The sequence below is a fragment of the Rattus norvegicus genome, chromosome 12 (assembly GCF_021556685.1).
Source record: "Rattus norvegicus strain SHRSP/BbbUtx chromosome 12, alternate assembly SHRSP_T2T, whole genome shotgun sequence".
Classification (NCBI taxonomy): Eukaryota; Metazoa; Chordata; class Mammalia; order Rodentia; family Muridae; genus Rattus; species Rattus norvegicus.
This window is the reverse complement of record NC_141545.1, coordinates 48,369,521-48,385,410: the sequence shown is the minus strand read 5'-3', so window position 1 is coordinate 48,385,410 and position 15,890 is coordinate 48,369,521. Positions and strand designations below refer to the sequence as shown.

The following is a 15,890-nucleotide window of genomic DNA, read 5'->3' as shown; positions in this document are numbered from 1 at the left end:
TTCCCAGTTCAGTGAGAGATCCAGTCAAAAAAATAAAGTAGAAGGGTTGGGGATTTAGCTCAGTGGTAGAGCGCTTGCCTAGGAAGCGCAAGGCCCTGGGTTCGGTCCCCAGCTCCGGAAAAAAGAACCAAAAAAAAAAAAAAAAAAAAAAAAATAAAGTAGAAGCAATGGAGAGAGTCTTCCAACACTGACATCTGTCTCCACATGTGCATTCAAGGGTGAGTGCATGTGCAAATACATGTGTACACCCACAACAAAAATGTAAGGCAAAACAAAACTTATCTAAGAAGCATAAACAGTGAACAGGTGAAGTAGACCAGCATGTTAAGAGTAACTGCCACTAAGTCTGAGGACCTGAGTTCAAGTCCCCAAAACCCACAGGGTGGAAGTAGAGAACCTAATCCTGCAGCTGCCTTCTGACTTCCACACACAGGGAAGAAGTTACAGGGCAGTGGTGTCATACAGCTTTAACCGAAGAACTGGAAGGCGGAGGCAGGAAGATCTGTGAGCTCCAGTCCAGCCATGACAATACATAGAAACCCTGTCTCAATCAAACAAACAAACAAACAAACAAACAAACAAGCAAGTCTACGTGCACAAAATCCTGGGTTTAGTTAGGGTTGGAGGACTGGCTCAGTAATAAAAACACTGGCTGCTTTCCCAGAGATCCAAACCAGTTTCTAGCATCCATGTGGTGCCTCACAGCTCTAAGCCAGTCTTAGTTCTAAGGAATCCAATACTCTCGCCTGGACTCTGAAGGCAGCTGGCACACACACGAGATAATCTTACCGGTGGAGCTGAGAGGATGGCTCAATAGTTAAAAGTACGTCTTGCCCTTCCAGAGGCCTCAGGTTTGGTTCCTAGCACTCACAAGTAGATGACAACCACCCATAACATCAGTTCCAGGCACACTCACACATATGACACTTACCTAACAGAAAACGGCTGAGCTGTATAATCAGCACACCAGAAAATCGGACACATATAACTAAGTGGATGTGGTAGCATACATCTGCCACCAACACTGGCCTCTAACCCAGCACTAACCAGCCTCTAACCAGCCTCTAACCCAGCACTAACCAGCCTCTAACCCAGCTCTAACCAGCCTCTAACCCAGCTCTAACCAGCCTCTAACCCAGCTCTAACCAGCCTCTAGCCCAGCACTTGGGAAATGGAGACTCACAAGTCCCATGCCAGCCTGGGCTAGAGTATCACACACACCTCGTCTGAAAACACACAAGCACACACTCAAACACACCTGTAAAGAAGACATGCCCAGCTACCAACAGGGAGCTATTTCTTTTCTGCAAACACCTCTACTTTGTCTGCTTAGAGTTCTTTTAAAAACTAATAATAAACAAACGTGGAGTGCGTTGGGAGTTCACATGTGCGGGACCCACTCTCACCTCTGCATGAGTGCAGTGTTAGCTCACACAGGCTCACAGCCTGGGGAACCTCACGGAGATTCTTGCACTCCAGCCTCATCCTCAAGGATTCTGCCTCTGATTTAAATACTACTGTGGGGCTGGAGGGATGGCTCAGTGGTTAGGAGCACTGACTGCTCTTCCACAGGTCCTGAGTTCAATTCCCAGCAACCACACGGTGGCTCACAACCGTCTGTAATGGGATCCGATGCTCTCTTCTGGTCTGTCTGAAGACAATGACCGTGTACGTACATAAATAAATCTTTAAAAAATATTACTGTTTTAAAAGAGGTAGGCACTTTTTTTTGAAATAGGAAATATGATCTCACTCTACAGTTCAAGCTAACCTAGAACTCACTAAACTAATTCACGCTGGCCTCGAACCCCAGGCAATCCTTTGAGACAATAGGCATTGGGCAGTCACACCCAGTGCTGCCTAAGCAACAACTGAAAGACACCATTGTCTACATTGACCAACCACGAGCTTACTGTACAGCGGGGCTACAGAGACCTAAGAGAAAAGAACTGTGAATCCTAATTAAACCACATCTATTGAGAGAGAGAACCACAGCCTGTGTGTGGAGGTCAAAGGACAACCTGTAGAGAACGGTTCTCTCCTTCTACCAATGCGACCCCAGGGACTGACTGAATTTAAGTGGTCAGACATGGTGATAATGGCCTTTACCTGCTGAGCCATCTTGCCAGCAAGCTCATAAATGCGTATTTTGAAAACAAACACATCTCTAGGGAAGAATGAAAGATACACAAGCCACTCCAAACCTAGCCAGCTGCAGCCAAGGAATCAGGCTAACACGTTACAGCGATGGCAGCAGGAAGAGTAGAACAGGTTACCACACAAGAGCAGCTTACAGGCATATGGCCCGCCACCGCTTCAGTCAGCAACAGCTGCTGTCGAGCACAGCGCCTCTGGGAGCAGGTAGAAAGCTGCTGTGGCACACCACTAACCCCAGCACCTGGGAGACAAAGAACTGAAACAACGGCTTCAAAACCAAACGTGTCTGTGTACCACACGTGTGCCTCATGCCCATGGAGGCCAGAAGAGGGTGATGGTCTCTTGAAAATCTAGAATTCCTGAGATATCAGCTGCCATGTAGGTGCTAGGACTTGAACCTGGCTCCTCTGGAAGAGTAGCCAATGTGTTTTTAATTGCAGAACCCTCTGTCTCCAGTCTCAGAAGAAAAAAAAGAAAGGAAAAGGAAAAAGAAGGGGTTGGGGATTTAGCTCAGTGGTAGAGCGCTTGCCCACCAAGCGCAAGGCCCTGGGTTTGGTCCCCAGCTCCGAAAAAAAGAAAAAAGAAAAAAGAAAAAAGGAAAAAGAAGCAAAGAAAGGAAGAGAGAAAACATTTCCCAAACCTTGTTATCTGAAGCCAACAGAGCATGACTGTGAACTGCTGCTTTCAGGAGATGCGTCACCGTGCAGTGAAGTGTCCACCTAGCATGCACACAAGGGCCTCGGTTTCCAGCACATAAAGGAACTGGGGATCCTGCTTAAGACAGAGCCCTCACAGCTTGTGTAGGTTTGGCTGGGCTGCGTCCTGCGCTGAGAAGCCTGAGGATGAAGTAGCCCTCAGGGAGACTGTTGGTTTCTTCACTTCTATTACCACACTCTCAGGGAAACGGTTTCCCAAGACTTAGAAACCTGCTGCAATGGACAACATTTCTAAGTCAGATTATGACAACCGACCACATAAGGATTTATGATTTCAGACCTTAAAAATCAACTCCCTTCTCTCTTGGCTTTCCAAATACCTCAAAGTCTGAAGGGAGACATCTCCAGTGAGAACCTGGCTCTTATCTCTAACCCAGCACACCTCACACACTGCCGAGGATTGATGGTGCTGTCCTGCCTGGGACCGGATGATAAAATCCACAGTGCTATTTTTGAAATGTTTTGTAGACAACTTGCCAGGACATGTTATGACCGACTCAGAGAGAAGCTGCCCGCCTCGCACGGAAGAAACAGGAGGACCCACATCAGATTTTAGAAAATAAGTTCAAGGTCCTAGAAGAAATTTATTTTATTATTTTTTAATTTTTGTTATTTTGTTTCTGGTTAAGTTTTTTTTTATATTTTATTTATTTAATGGATATGAATACATTGTAGCTGTCTTGACATACACCAGAATCTGTTACAGATGGTTGTGAGCCACCATGTGGTTGTTGGGAATTGAATTCGGGACCTCTGAAAGAGCAGTCAGTGCTCTTAACTGCTGAGCCATCTCTCCAACCCCTCTGGTTAAGTTTGAAACCTCAGAATGGTAGTACCAATTCCAGTTGTACATCAGGGTCACTTCCAGGGTTTAAGGTTATGAATGCTGTCCGGTGTTGCAGTCCTTAGGAGGTTGAGGGCCGGAGAACACAGATGAGAGCTCAAGGCCAGCCTGGACTAAGAGAATACAGATGAAAGCTCAAGGCTGGGTTGGGGATTTAGCTCAGTGGTAGAGCACTTGCCTAGCAAGTGCAGGGCCCTGGGTTCGGTCCCCAGCTCCGGAAAAAAAAGAAAAAAAAAGAAAAAAGAAAGCTCAAGGCCAGCCTGGACTAAGTAGCAAGTTCAAGGCCAGCATAAACTGTGCAGCAAGGCCAAGTCTAAGAATTAAGAAAAAGAGGGTTGGGGATTTAGCTCAGTGGTAGAACGCTTGCCTAGCAAGCGCAAGGCCCTGGGTTCGGTCCCCAGCTCCAAAAAAGAGGAAAAAAAAAAAAAAAAAAGGAAAAAGGAAAAAGGAGAGGTGGGAGAGGGGGGCCAAGCAAGCTGGACCTGGCAGCACAGACCTGGGGTCTCAGCTACTCAAGAGGCTACTGGCATGAGGTCACACGTCCAAGGCCACCTGCACATGTCCAAGGCTGCAAAGTCAGTTTAAGCCAATCCCAACTAACCCTCAAATGATAATTTTTAAAGGGGCTAAAGAAGCAACTCAGTGGTCAAGTCCCTGCCTAACTTACACTAGGCTCAGGACCCAGTGTCAAAATAGCGAAGAGAGCTAGGGATAGTTCAGGAGTTAGGAATCCCTGATGCTCCTTTCCCAGGGGACCCACACTGGGTCCACAATCATCTGTAACTGCAGCTCCAGGCAATATGTCATCTCCTGGCTTCTGAGGGCACTGCACTCACCACCACCCACCCACACAAATTAATCTTTAGAATTAAATAAACAAGGATTTGGGTGTAGAGTCACATGACTAATCCTAGCTTAGGAGGCAGATGCAGGTGGACCTCTGTGAATTCACGGCCACTCTGATCTGTACAGTGAGTTCCAGGTCATCCTAGACTATGCAGAAAGACTGTCTCAGAAAGCTAAAATAATAAAAAGTAAATAAAGTAACAAGGAATGCCCAGGAAGGTCCCTTAGAGGATCAGAAAAGGTCAGACAGGGTAGCTCATGCCTTTAACCCTAGCCTTCAGGAGGCTGCAGGATTTCCGTGTGTACTTGAGGCTGGCCGTGCCTGAAGAGCAAGACTCCTAGAGGCTGCAGGTGAACCTCACTTGTGTAAAAGTCCTCAGGAGTCTGACATACAGCCAGAGCTGAGGAGTGCCAGGAAGTACTATCAAGACACTGTCCCTAGTTGACAAAACCACTAATTAGATGGTGCAAATCCAGAACCTAAGATTCAGAACCAACAAACCAAGAGGCCTAAAACTTTAATCCAGCTCCTTTTTTCATATTTCCAAAATGGAAAAGTCTGCCAAATAACAGCAGATCAACTCCATCTCTCTCCAGTGCTCCTTACCAACTTAAAGCCCCGAGTCCTTCACCGATGTGTAGAGTCATCAGTGTTCTAGGTCTAGCTCTAACAGGTGGTTCAGCCTAGGTCAGAACAGCAGCCAGGAAGGCTTTACAGCTGGCTCAAGCTGTAATTACAAGCCAGTTTCGTATCCACAGTAGCTGAGAACCTCCAGGGAGCAGCATGTGCCTCAGTTCACGTCACCTGACAACTCAGATCCCACTCAACCTGGAGAGAGCTGTTCCCCTTTCTCATCTACCAGAACGGCTGCATGTGCTGAGTTACAAGTTACCTGCTGTCACATCACTCTCCTCTCTGGGCTGTACTGTCACTTGGTAAATTGTTCTAACAGTCTTAGCCCTACAGGAGGAAAGCTGTAGAAATACAGCCAGAAGAGGGATGCTCTGTTAAGTATGTGAAGCACTAGACCAAGGCCAAGGCTGTGGACAGACAGAAAGAGCAAGAAGCTCCCGGCAGTCAGACTTATCTGTGACTTATCTCTAGTTACTCAGAAAAATCAAACAAATTAAGAAAAAGAATTCAAGGCCAGGCTGTTCAGGAGAGCAAGCACCAGGACAGACAAGGCTACACAGAAACCCTGTGTTAAAAAAACAAAAACGAGGGGTTGGGGATTTAGCTCAGTGGTAGAGCGCTTGCCTATCAAGCGCAAGGCCCTGGGTTCGGTCCCCAGCTCCGAAGGAAAAAAAAAAAAACAAAAACAAAAACAAACAAAAACGAGGGCTGGAGGGGCTGGGGATTTAGCTCAGTGGTAGAGCGCTTACCTAGGAAGCGCAAGGCCCTGGGTTCGGTCCCCAGCTCCGAAAAAAAGAACCAAAAAAAAAAAAAAAAAAAAAAAAAGAGGGCTGGAGAGATGGCTCAGTGGTTAAGAGCACTGACTGTTCTTCCAGAGGTCCTGAGTTCAATTCCCAACAACCATATGGCGGCTCACAACCATCTGTAATGAAATCTGATGTCCTCTTCTGCTGTGTCAGCAACAGCATACTCATATACATTAAAGTAATTAATTAATTAATAAATGTTTTTTAAAAAGCAGAAACAAAAACTAATTGAGAAAATTACTGAAAACATTATCTGATGTAGCAGTGGCACGCAGTTGCTCTGATTGGGGAAGTTTACTATAACGTAACAAACACAGTAATTGTCATCAACAGCACCCACTGGAGGCCCTGAGGTTCTGAGGTTAAGGGAACTGGAATTCAGGTGCCAGCACTCACAGGAGGCTGGGTGTCCAACACAACCTTTAACCCTAGCTGTGAAGGGACAGAAACACTCAAGTCTGATTACCCAGTAACCCAGCTTCTGATCCCAGATGACAGGAACAGTGTCAGCACAGTGTTTCACACTGCCAACCTCAAAATAACTGCTTCATAATACCTGACCTTCCCTTAACCTCCATGGCAGCACCTTCCGCCTAGGGAGAAGAACAAGAGCAGAGTTCTTGGTCAGGGACTACATCCGGCCTACAAATCCCTGACTTCTCTTGTCTCTAAATATTTACACTCTGTTCTTTCTACATGGCATTCCCTGGTCCCTAGATCTCTCTCCTCTCTGGGCTGTACTGTCACTTGGTAAATTGTTCTAACAGTCTTAGCCCTACAGGAGGAAAGCTGTAGAAATACAGCCAGAAGAGGGATGCTCTGTTAAGTATGTGAAGCACTAGACCAAGGCCAAGGCTGTGGACAGACAGAAAGAGCAAGGAGCTCCCGGCAGTCAGACTTATCTGTGACAGCACACCAAAGAGCAGCAAATATAAGCTAGCCACAGAAAGCAAACTATCAAATATGTTCATGTAGTTAGAAAGCCAAGGACCACTTACGAACTTCCATAGCTTACAGATACCAAGGGCTTCTTTTACATGGGACAAGGGAGAAGAAGCTAAGTCAGCAATAGTGACACACGCCCCCAACACCAGCCCTTGGAAGGTGCATACAGGACACAGGGACCTCAAGGCAGAGACATCAAAGTGTCTCCAGAAACCAAATACATTTTGTGGGTTTTTCTTTGTGTTGGCAAAAGAAAGTGAAACTGTATCCTCATTTCCCACTCCCATTCTTCCAGTCAGGACTCTGAAATTCCAGAGATCCTCACAACAATGTCACACAGAAAGACCCCAGTATAGAAGTGACGGGTTGATCTCTGAAACACTCCTGAGACACCCACATCTCAAAGTCACATCTGCTTCAGCAGCCACCCGATCAACAGCAATGCTTTCTTTCTCATGTTGCTTGGCAACGGGGTCTTCCTATGGAACAGGCAGCCCTGGAACAGCTCATTAACCCAGGGTAGCATCACACTCATAATCCTCTGCCTCAGCCAGTGAGTGCTGGGACTGCAGGCTGTGCCCACCACGCTCGGCCTCATGTAGTTTCTTTCCTTTTTTTTAGTTTTTAGACAGAGTTTCTCTGTGTAACCCTTGCTCTGCAGCCCAGGCTGGCTTCAAACTCAGAGATCTGCCTATCAAGGGCTGGGATTAAAGGTGTGGACCACCGCTGCCCAGCCTATTTTATTTTTACACTCATGGATGTTTTGCTTGTGAGTGTCATTTGTAACTGGAAAGCAGAAGACCATGTCAAATTACACAGCTCTCTGGAGCTGAGAACCAAAACCCAAGCCTTCTGTAGGAGCAAGACCCACTGAGCTGCCTTTCCAGCTCCTGCTTCATTCTAGGTCTGTGATTGTTTATTAGGGTTCTGATGTATTTCTGATTCAAAACCAGGCCCTGAGATGGTACCTGTCTTTAATCTCGGCTGGTCAAGGAGCTTGAAGGAGCTTGCCACCAAGCCTGGACACCTGTCCCAAGTAACACATGTAAGGAAAAAAAATGTTTAAAGAAAAGGGAATGTGGTAAAATGCCTTAATCACCGCAGTTCTCCTGTTTAATCTTTTAAATCTATAATCATCCTGCGTGTGCAGGATAAACGGGGAAGGGTGTGAGGTCAGGTCTTCTTTCCTGCTCTCAGAGGACATGGAAAGGCAAGTGCTCAAACTGCAGGCACCCTATCTCACCGAGCCCCCTTGCCTCCTCCTATGTTGTTTGCTAAGTCACAAGCGTTGGCCTACTGCTCACTAAACAATAAACAAAGCACTTACTGCAGCTGACTCATGCATGAATGTGTTTTAGTGACTTAAGGAGGGCCCTAAAAAATTCCTGAGAATTCTTGGAGAACCAAAGCTTAGCATTACCTCCACAGCAAGGCTAAGGTTATCAATGACAGAGGGACACTCGGACCTCTCTCCACCAATAGCCAAGATGATTTACAACAAAGCTCCAGAATTGGTTTATGTAGGCCCGGACTTGGCCTTTAGTTCCCTGACATCTGCCCAGACAGTAAAGCACTGCTACATCCCAGTGACATCTGGTCTCTACCCAAGTTCCCCAGGCAATGTCTACACGTCCTCAGGTAAACCTGGTGATAGAGTTTGTCATATCCTGCAGATAAACTCTCAAAGCCAATAAGCCTTATAATTTTGGAGATTTTTATAATGCTCTTAATTTAATTTGAGGAGGGTAGGGATTCTAAGGATCAAACCCAGGACCTGGTATATTCTAGCCAAGGGCTCTAGCACTGACCCACACTCTCCAGCTTTTTGGATCTTAGACTGTTAGCTCCAAAGCTCCCTATCTGTTACCCATGCTCACTCTCACAAAAACACACTGCTGAGTCTACATATAGCTGCACTAAAATGCATTCAGTCATGTTTGGCACTGGGAAACCAACTGGTATACTCTTCCCTGGGGAAGACCTCCTCTCAGCTTTACTAAGCTGCCTGAAGTTCTTCTGTGTAGCGTTGAGACTTCCTAGGCTCCTCCCCCATGTTCATGCTCATTGATACGATATACATATCCCGCATATATATGTTTGTTGACATGTATATACGCATGCATGCATATATGTGAAAAGAGGACAGGAATTTGAAGGAGAGGAGGGGAAGGTTATACAGGAAGCTCTGGAGGGAGGGGGGGAGGGGCACTGTAACTAAACTACAATCTGAAAACCTAGTGCTATCTGAGATTGTGGAGGCAGAGACAAGGTATCTCTGGGTTCCAGGTCAGCCTAGACTACAAAGCGAGTTCCAGGACAGCCAAGGATACGAAGAGAAACCCTGTCTCGGAAAACCTAAAGATTTAAAAAAAAAAAAAAAAATTACAGTCTCAAAAATACACAAACAAGGGGTTGGGGATTTAGCTCAGTGGTAGAGTGCTTGCCTAGGAAGCACGGTTCGGTCCCCAGCTCAGAAAAAAAGAACCAAAAAAAAAAAAAAATACACAAACAAAAACCCTACACTGCTATTACTGCCAAGTCAGTAAAAGTATAAAAGAGAACAAAGATTTGCACAAAGCGCTGGGACAAGATAGAGAATGCTAGACTCGGGATTCTGCCATCTCTTAGTTTATTCTCTGAGAAGGAACAACTCCTAGCTAAACAGGATAAATGATTAGAGTAATAATATCAGGCATAAAAGCCTACCCCTCTTCTTTGTGCATGATCAGTAAGTGGTAGTTATTACTATGTTACAGTAATACTAAGAAGCCTGACTACACACATCTCTCTCTTTACAGTAATACTAAGAAGCCTGACTACACACATCTCTCTCTCTCTCTCTCTCTCTCTCTCTCTCTCTCTCTCTCTCTCTCTCTCACACACACACACACACACACACACACACACACACACCCCGTAAGAGCCAAACCCCTAGAAACTGCCACACACAAATACACCTCATATTTAGGCAAATAGTTGTCTAGCAGTCTAAGCCCTTAACTCATTCAATCACATTCACTCAATAGTATACATTACCTCTTTTACAGAAGGCAAACGCAAGGACTGGACCTAAAATGCAGGGTCTGCATACTGTACCATCACGTCGAACAACGCCATCACAAGATGTGTCCTCTTAGACAGAGGGGCAGACCTGGTGCCAGATTTAAACCCGAAAAACCCTCCGGCCTCACCCTGTCTTACTTAAACTTGAATGTTACCCAATGCTAACCCAACACAAAGTCAAATTGTTTTAGAGCTTGGACCGATGAGTCACACAAACCAGGCCTTGAGGCCTGCCGCGAGGTGCTTGTCACCTGGATGACCTTAACCCTTCCAAATCTCAGATTCCTCATCTGCAAAATGGGGCTAAGAATAGCGCCGACTTCAACCAGCTGTTTTGAATATGAATGCAAGGGCCCAAATTAACCAAGCCGCGCATATCTGCTTAACCTGTAAATACTGGATATGTCAGTGCAAGCGGAAGGTGGGTCATTTCCCACTCCCAACTCCCGAGTAACCCAGCAGACCCGCCGGCTCTTACCGCTCTTGGGTTTAGACTCGCCGGCCGGCCCCGCCGAGGCGGAGCGGGGCGGCTGTTGCCCTTTGCTGCTGCCCGAGGAGGCGGAGGAGCTGTTGGAGCCGCTGTTCTTGTCCATGTCGGAGGCGGTGGCGGCGGTGCTGGGGGAGCTCTGCGGCATCAAAGGGGGCCTCGGCGGCGACGGCGGTCGGAGCGGAGCGGGCGCGGCGGGGACCCAGGCTCATGGCGTTCAGGGCCGGCGGGGGTCGGCGGCGGCAGCGGTTCTCGGCCTTCATGGCGACATTTTTCCTTGTTTCCTTCCTCAGCTTCTCAAAATGGAAGGAGAAGCGGCAGGTGGGGCTGTGGGGCCCAGAGGCGGCGGTGACCGAAGAGGAGGAGGAGGAGGCCGGGGCTCGGAGGTCCGGGCCGGGCCTGGCGGGGCGGAGGCTGAGGGGAAAGGGGAGGCGCGGGAGGGTCGCGAGCCCCGCCGGCCGGCCGGACACGCTCTCCCGCCGCGGGGCAGGAGAGAGGGCTGGTTGTCTCGGTGCCGGGGACCGGGGTCTCCGACACAGCGACCGACACTCGCCTCTGGGCCGAGGCCGAGCTGCTCCGGGAATGGCGACGAGTCGCCAAACAGCATCTCCAAGAACCCGGATGGACTATTTATATAGTTGCCAAGTGGACGCGATGCATTCTGGGATGTGTAGTTTTCACCTACATCCGGGTCCTAGCCGGGTACCGCTTGTTCCTGCCAATGCTTTTCCTCTCTTGCCTTTTCCCGGTTTCTTCTCCGCTTCCCGCTTCCTCCTGCGGTCCTTCGTTTTGAGACAATGTTTCATTATTTAGTGCTAACTGGACCAGAACTCCTGGTGTGGAACAGTCTGGCTTCCAGTTCACAGATCTTCCGATCTCTGCCTCTCCAGGGCTGGGATTTTCTTTAAAAAAAAAAAAAAAAAAAAAAGATGTGTGGGTGTCTGGCATCTTAGGAAACCAAGCAGACAGGCCGCGCAGACATATACACAGACAAAACACCCATAGAAAGCCAAGTGGAGGGGTTGGGGATTTAGCTCAGTGGTAGAGCGCTTGCTTAAGAAGCGCAAGGCCCTGGGTTCGGTCCCCAGCTCCGAAAAAAAGAACCAAAAAAAAAAAAAAAAAAAAAAAAAGAAAGCCAAGTGGAGTGTGATGATGGCCCACCTGCAATTCCAGTGCACAGGAAACAACTAAGGAAATTCCCGGAGCAAACTGTCTAGCCAGACTAGCTGAAATGGTGAGTCTATCTAGAGACCCTGATTCAGTGAAGAATGTGGAGAGTCATGGAGGAAAACAACCAATGTCACCCTCGGAATTCCATATACACGTGTGCATACCTGTGAAATTTTTCATACATTCATACATGCATGCCACATTCATATGTAAAAATAAGAAAAAAAGCAACATTCGAAACACCAAAAAGAGAGGAACAACAAAATACACTTAAAGTAAGGAGATGCCAGCCAAGCAGAGGTTTCAACAGAAGAGCATCTGTGCTTGTGAGGGATAAGGGAAGACTTCTTAGAAATGCTGCCGGGCTGGAGGTACGGCTCAGTGGGCTGGAGGTACGGCTCAGTGGGGGCTGGAGGTACGGCTCAGTGGGGGCTGGAAGTACGGCTCAGTGGTTAAGAGTACCGACTGCTCATCCAGAGGTCCTGAGTTCAATTCCCAGCAACCACATGGTGGCTCACAACCATCTGTAATGGATCCAATTCTCTCTTCTGGGGTGTGTACTCACATAAAATAAATAAATAAATAACTCTTAAAAAAAAAAAAAGAAAGAAATGCTGCCATGTGACACGCACAGGACGAGTGGAATTTTTTTTTTAAATGAAGTTAGGGATCAAATACAGAGCTCCATGCTCACAATCTAGTTTTCTACCTCTGAACTATTACCTCAGCTGATGAGGGGAAGTTTAGCAACTATGTGTGTACAAGATCCAGAGTAGCTCATGCCTGTAGTCCTAACACTCAAGAAACAGAGACAGGAGCGGCTGCTGGTGGTGCACATCTTTAATCTCAGCACTAAGGAGGCAGATGCAGGCGTCCTGACACGCCTCTAATAACATCAGGATCATCTGGGTCAAGGACAGCCAGGGTGCATACTCTGTAGTGTTTTCCATAGGCTGTGCCCAATTCAATAGTATTGCCATGGGGTTGGGGATTTAGCTCAGCGGTAGAGCACTTGCCTAGCAAGCACAAGGCCCTGGGTTCGGTCCCCAGCTCCGAAAAAAAGAAAAAAAAAATAGTATTGCCACTATAGTGACGGGCACCCATTTTCGAGCTTTTTTTTTTTTTTTTTTTTTTTTTTGTTCTATTTTTCGGAGCTAGGGACCGAACCCAGGGCCTTGCGCTTCCTAGGCAAGCGCTCTACCACTGAGCTAAATCCCCAACCCCTCACCCATTTTCACCAACATGGCATAGTACTCTATTTCAGACTTCCCCAAAGCTGGTCAGTTGTTGCGAGGATAACCAACTTCGCTTTGCCTTGTCTGATCATATTCAGAGTCTGTGCCCCAGCACGCACTTTGCACTGTTCATAACAAGCTGGAGCCTAGAGTTGATGGACTTTTTCATCTTCTTTTCGACTACCATCTTCTTGCCTTAGGTGCAGGACAGTCCCCAACCAAGATCAGCCACTAAGGAGGCTGGGGAGCAAGAAAGGAAGAGGAATCAGACTCTTATTTGGTTCCTTACTATCGTATAGTGTACGAGATATTTAATATGAAAGGAATCACAGTTTAAAGTGACATGGAGGGCCATAGAAGTATACTGGGGGGGGGGGGTGCAGTGTGTGTTGGAGAGATGGAGAGAACACTGACTGCGGGTTGGTGATTTAGCTCAGTGGTAGAGCGCTTGCCTAGCAAGCACAAGGCCCTGGGTTTGGTCCCCAGCTCCGAAAAAAAAGAAAAGAAAAGGAAAAAAAAAAAAAAAACACTGACTGCTCTTCCAGAGGTCCGGAGTTCAATTACCAGCAACCACATGGTGGCTCACAACCATCTGTAAAGAGATCTGATGCCCTCTTCTGATGTGTCTGAAGACAATGACAGTATACTTATATGCATAAAATAAGTAAATACATCTTTTTTAAAAAAGTCTAACTGGGCTGGAGAGATGGCTCAGCGGTTAAGAGCACTGACTGCTCTTCCAGAGGTCAAGATTTCAATTACCAGCAACCACATGGTGGCTCACAACCATCTGTAATGAGATCCGATGCCCTCTTCTGGTGCGTCTGCAGACAGTGACAGTGTATTCATATAAATAATAAATAAATCTTTTAAAAAAGTATAACTTTTCAGTTTTTTGCTTATTTTATTTTTATGTGTATAGGTGTGTTTTACCAGCTAGTATGTGTGTGCCTGGTGTCTCTAGATACCAGAGGGCATTGGATACCCTGGCACTGGAATTAAGTCACCATACAGGTGCTGGGAATTGAACACACGTTCTCTGGAAGAACAGCCAGTGCTCTTAATTGCAGAGCTATCTCACCTGAATGGACCCTTGTAGGTCTGATGACCTTGGCTCTGGCAGGCCTTGCCTTCCCCATTCCCTCTGCCTTGCTAAAAACCATTAGATTACCTCCATAAAGCCAGCCCCCAGGGTCTGTTCCCTTCTTTGGCCACTTCCTCCTCCTAAGGCTGACTAACAAGGTCCAGCTGTCAAAGTATTGAGGTTAAAAAAAAAAAAAAAAAGCAGAAGCTGCCTTGGCTCACCTAATTAACACCCCCACTTAAACACCTCACCTAACACGGGTTTCCCTTTTTACCTTTATTAACTGCTATTTTCCTACGTGCCTTGTCAGTCTCCTCTCTATCCAAAGGCAGTCCTTTGTCCTCCTTGACAAATGCACCTCCCGCTCTCCCTTGCCCCTTTCTCCCCTCTCCCTTGTTTCCTTCCCCTTCTCCCTCGTCCTCCATCGACTTCTTTGTCCCTTATCCCTGCCCTCTGTCCCTCTGGGGCAAAGAAATCTCCTTTATACTGAGAACTTGGTCTTGGGGGTCCTGAGCGACACTTTTCCTTTTATTGAAAGAACCTAGCTCGAGTCTCAGGATGGCGCGCCCCAGGAAACATGAGAGACTGGCTTGATGTAAAAGCAAGAGGCAGTTTATTATAACGAAGCTCCGGGCCGACACGTGTGTCTCTCCCAGGAGACAGAGGAGTTGACCCGAAACTCAAAAGTCAGGGGTTTATATAGGGAAAGCTAGGGGGAAAACTAAGGGGTTTGGCACGGTCACACACAATTGGCTGTTTCAAACAGTGGTGGCTAATTTTGGCTCGAGATTGCATCAGCAAGTAGTATGTGTATTTTAACATTCCAACGACGTGGTAGGATAGTTTATTTTGGTTAGCAGGCGGTCAAGTTAACCTCAGAGGGGTGGGAGGAAGGGGAGAATGGGTGGCTCCAGATGGTCAGTAGCTTTGTGGAGTTTTGTTTATCCTTTATGGTCAGCTATTTTGTTGATGACTTAGCAGCCCTTTCTCAGGCTTGTCTAGGCATGTTCAGGCCTACCCTTTCCTGTCTCCCTCTGCCTAGCTATAGATTTTAATTTTAAACTTTATTCCTTCATTATCACCGGCCCCTAAACTAAGGAGTTTGTTTTTGACAGGATCTCACTTTTTAGTCCTGGCTGGCCTGGAACTCAATATAGAACCAGTCTGGTCTCAGAAATACAAAGATCCAACTACATGTGTGTCTCCTGAATGCTGCATTTATTTATTTCCTCCCCTGCTCCCCCTCCGTGTGTGTGTGTGTGTGTGTGTGTGTGTGTGTGTGCATGCTATGGTTCACATGTACAGTTAGAGGATAACTTGTAGGAGTCAGTTCTTGCCTACCAGGATGAAATTCAAGTTGGCAGGAAGCACCTTTATACTCTGAGCCGTCGATTGGGCCTACAAGTATCCCTTAAAAAGATTCCCCTTCGAGAGGCCCTGGGTTCAGTCCCCAGCTCCGAAAAAAAGAAAAAAAAAAAAAAGATTCCCCTGTATTGAGGCTGGAAAGATGCACAGTGGTCAAGAGGACTTGCTCCTTTTTTTTTTTTTTTTTTTTTTTTTGTTTCTTTTTTTCGGAGCTGGGGACCGAACCCAGGGGCCTTGCGCTTCCTAGGTAAGCGCTCTACCACTGAGCTAAATCCCCAGCCTGGACTTGCTCCTTTTGCAGATGGAATTTGGTTACCGGCCTCCACATCCTGTGGCTCCCAACCATTCCTCGGTCCAGGTTCAGGTGTCTGGCGCCCCCTTCTGGCCTCTGAGGGCAGCAGACACACATGGAGACACTTGGCATACATGCAGGCCAAACACTCATACACATAAAATAAAAATAAACGGCCTGGCTGCTGTGACGGAGCACTCCTTTAATCCCAGCGCTAAGGAGGCGGAGATAGGTGGATCTGGATCT

At 47.1% G+C, this 15,890-nt stretch overlaps 1 protein-coding gene and 1 pseudogene across 3 annotated transcripts in view; both read right to left on the bottom strand.

The window, feature by feature from the left end:
* Positions 1 to 11,103, bottom strand: part of Rnf10 (ring finger protein 10) — a 33,950-nt gene extending 22,847 nt beyond the window's left edge. For all 3 annotated transcript variants that reach the window (NM_001415782.1, NM_001011904.2, XM_087578124.1), the window contains 1 exon segment: positions 10,490 to 11,103. In NM_001415782.1, the coding sequence (NP_001402711.1) occupies positions 10,490 to 10,646 (157 nt within the window). In that variant the 5' untranslated portion in view covers positions 10,647 to 11,103.
* Positions 11,104 to 12,520: 1,417 nt separating this feature from the next.
* On the bottom strand, positions 12,521 to 13,090 carry LOC148002359 (large ribosomal subunit protein eL30 pseudogene; annotated as a pseudogene).
* Between the last annotated feature and the right edge of the window lie 2,800 nt (positions 13,091 to 15,890).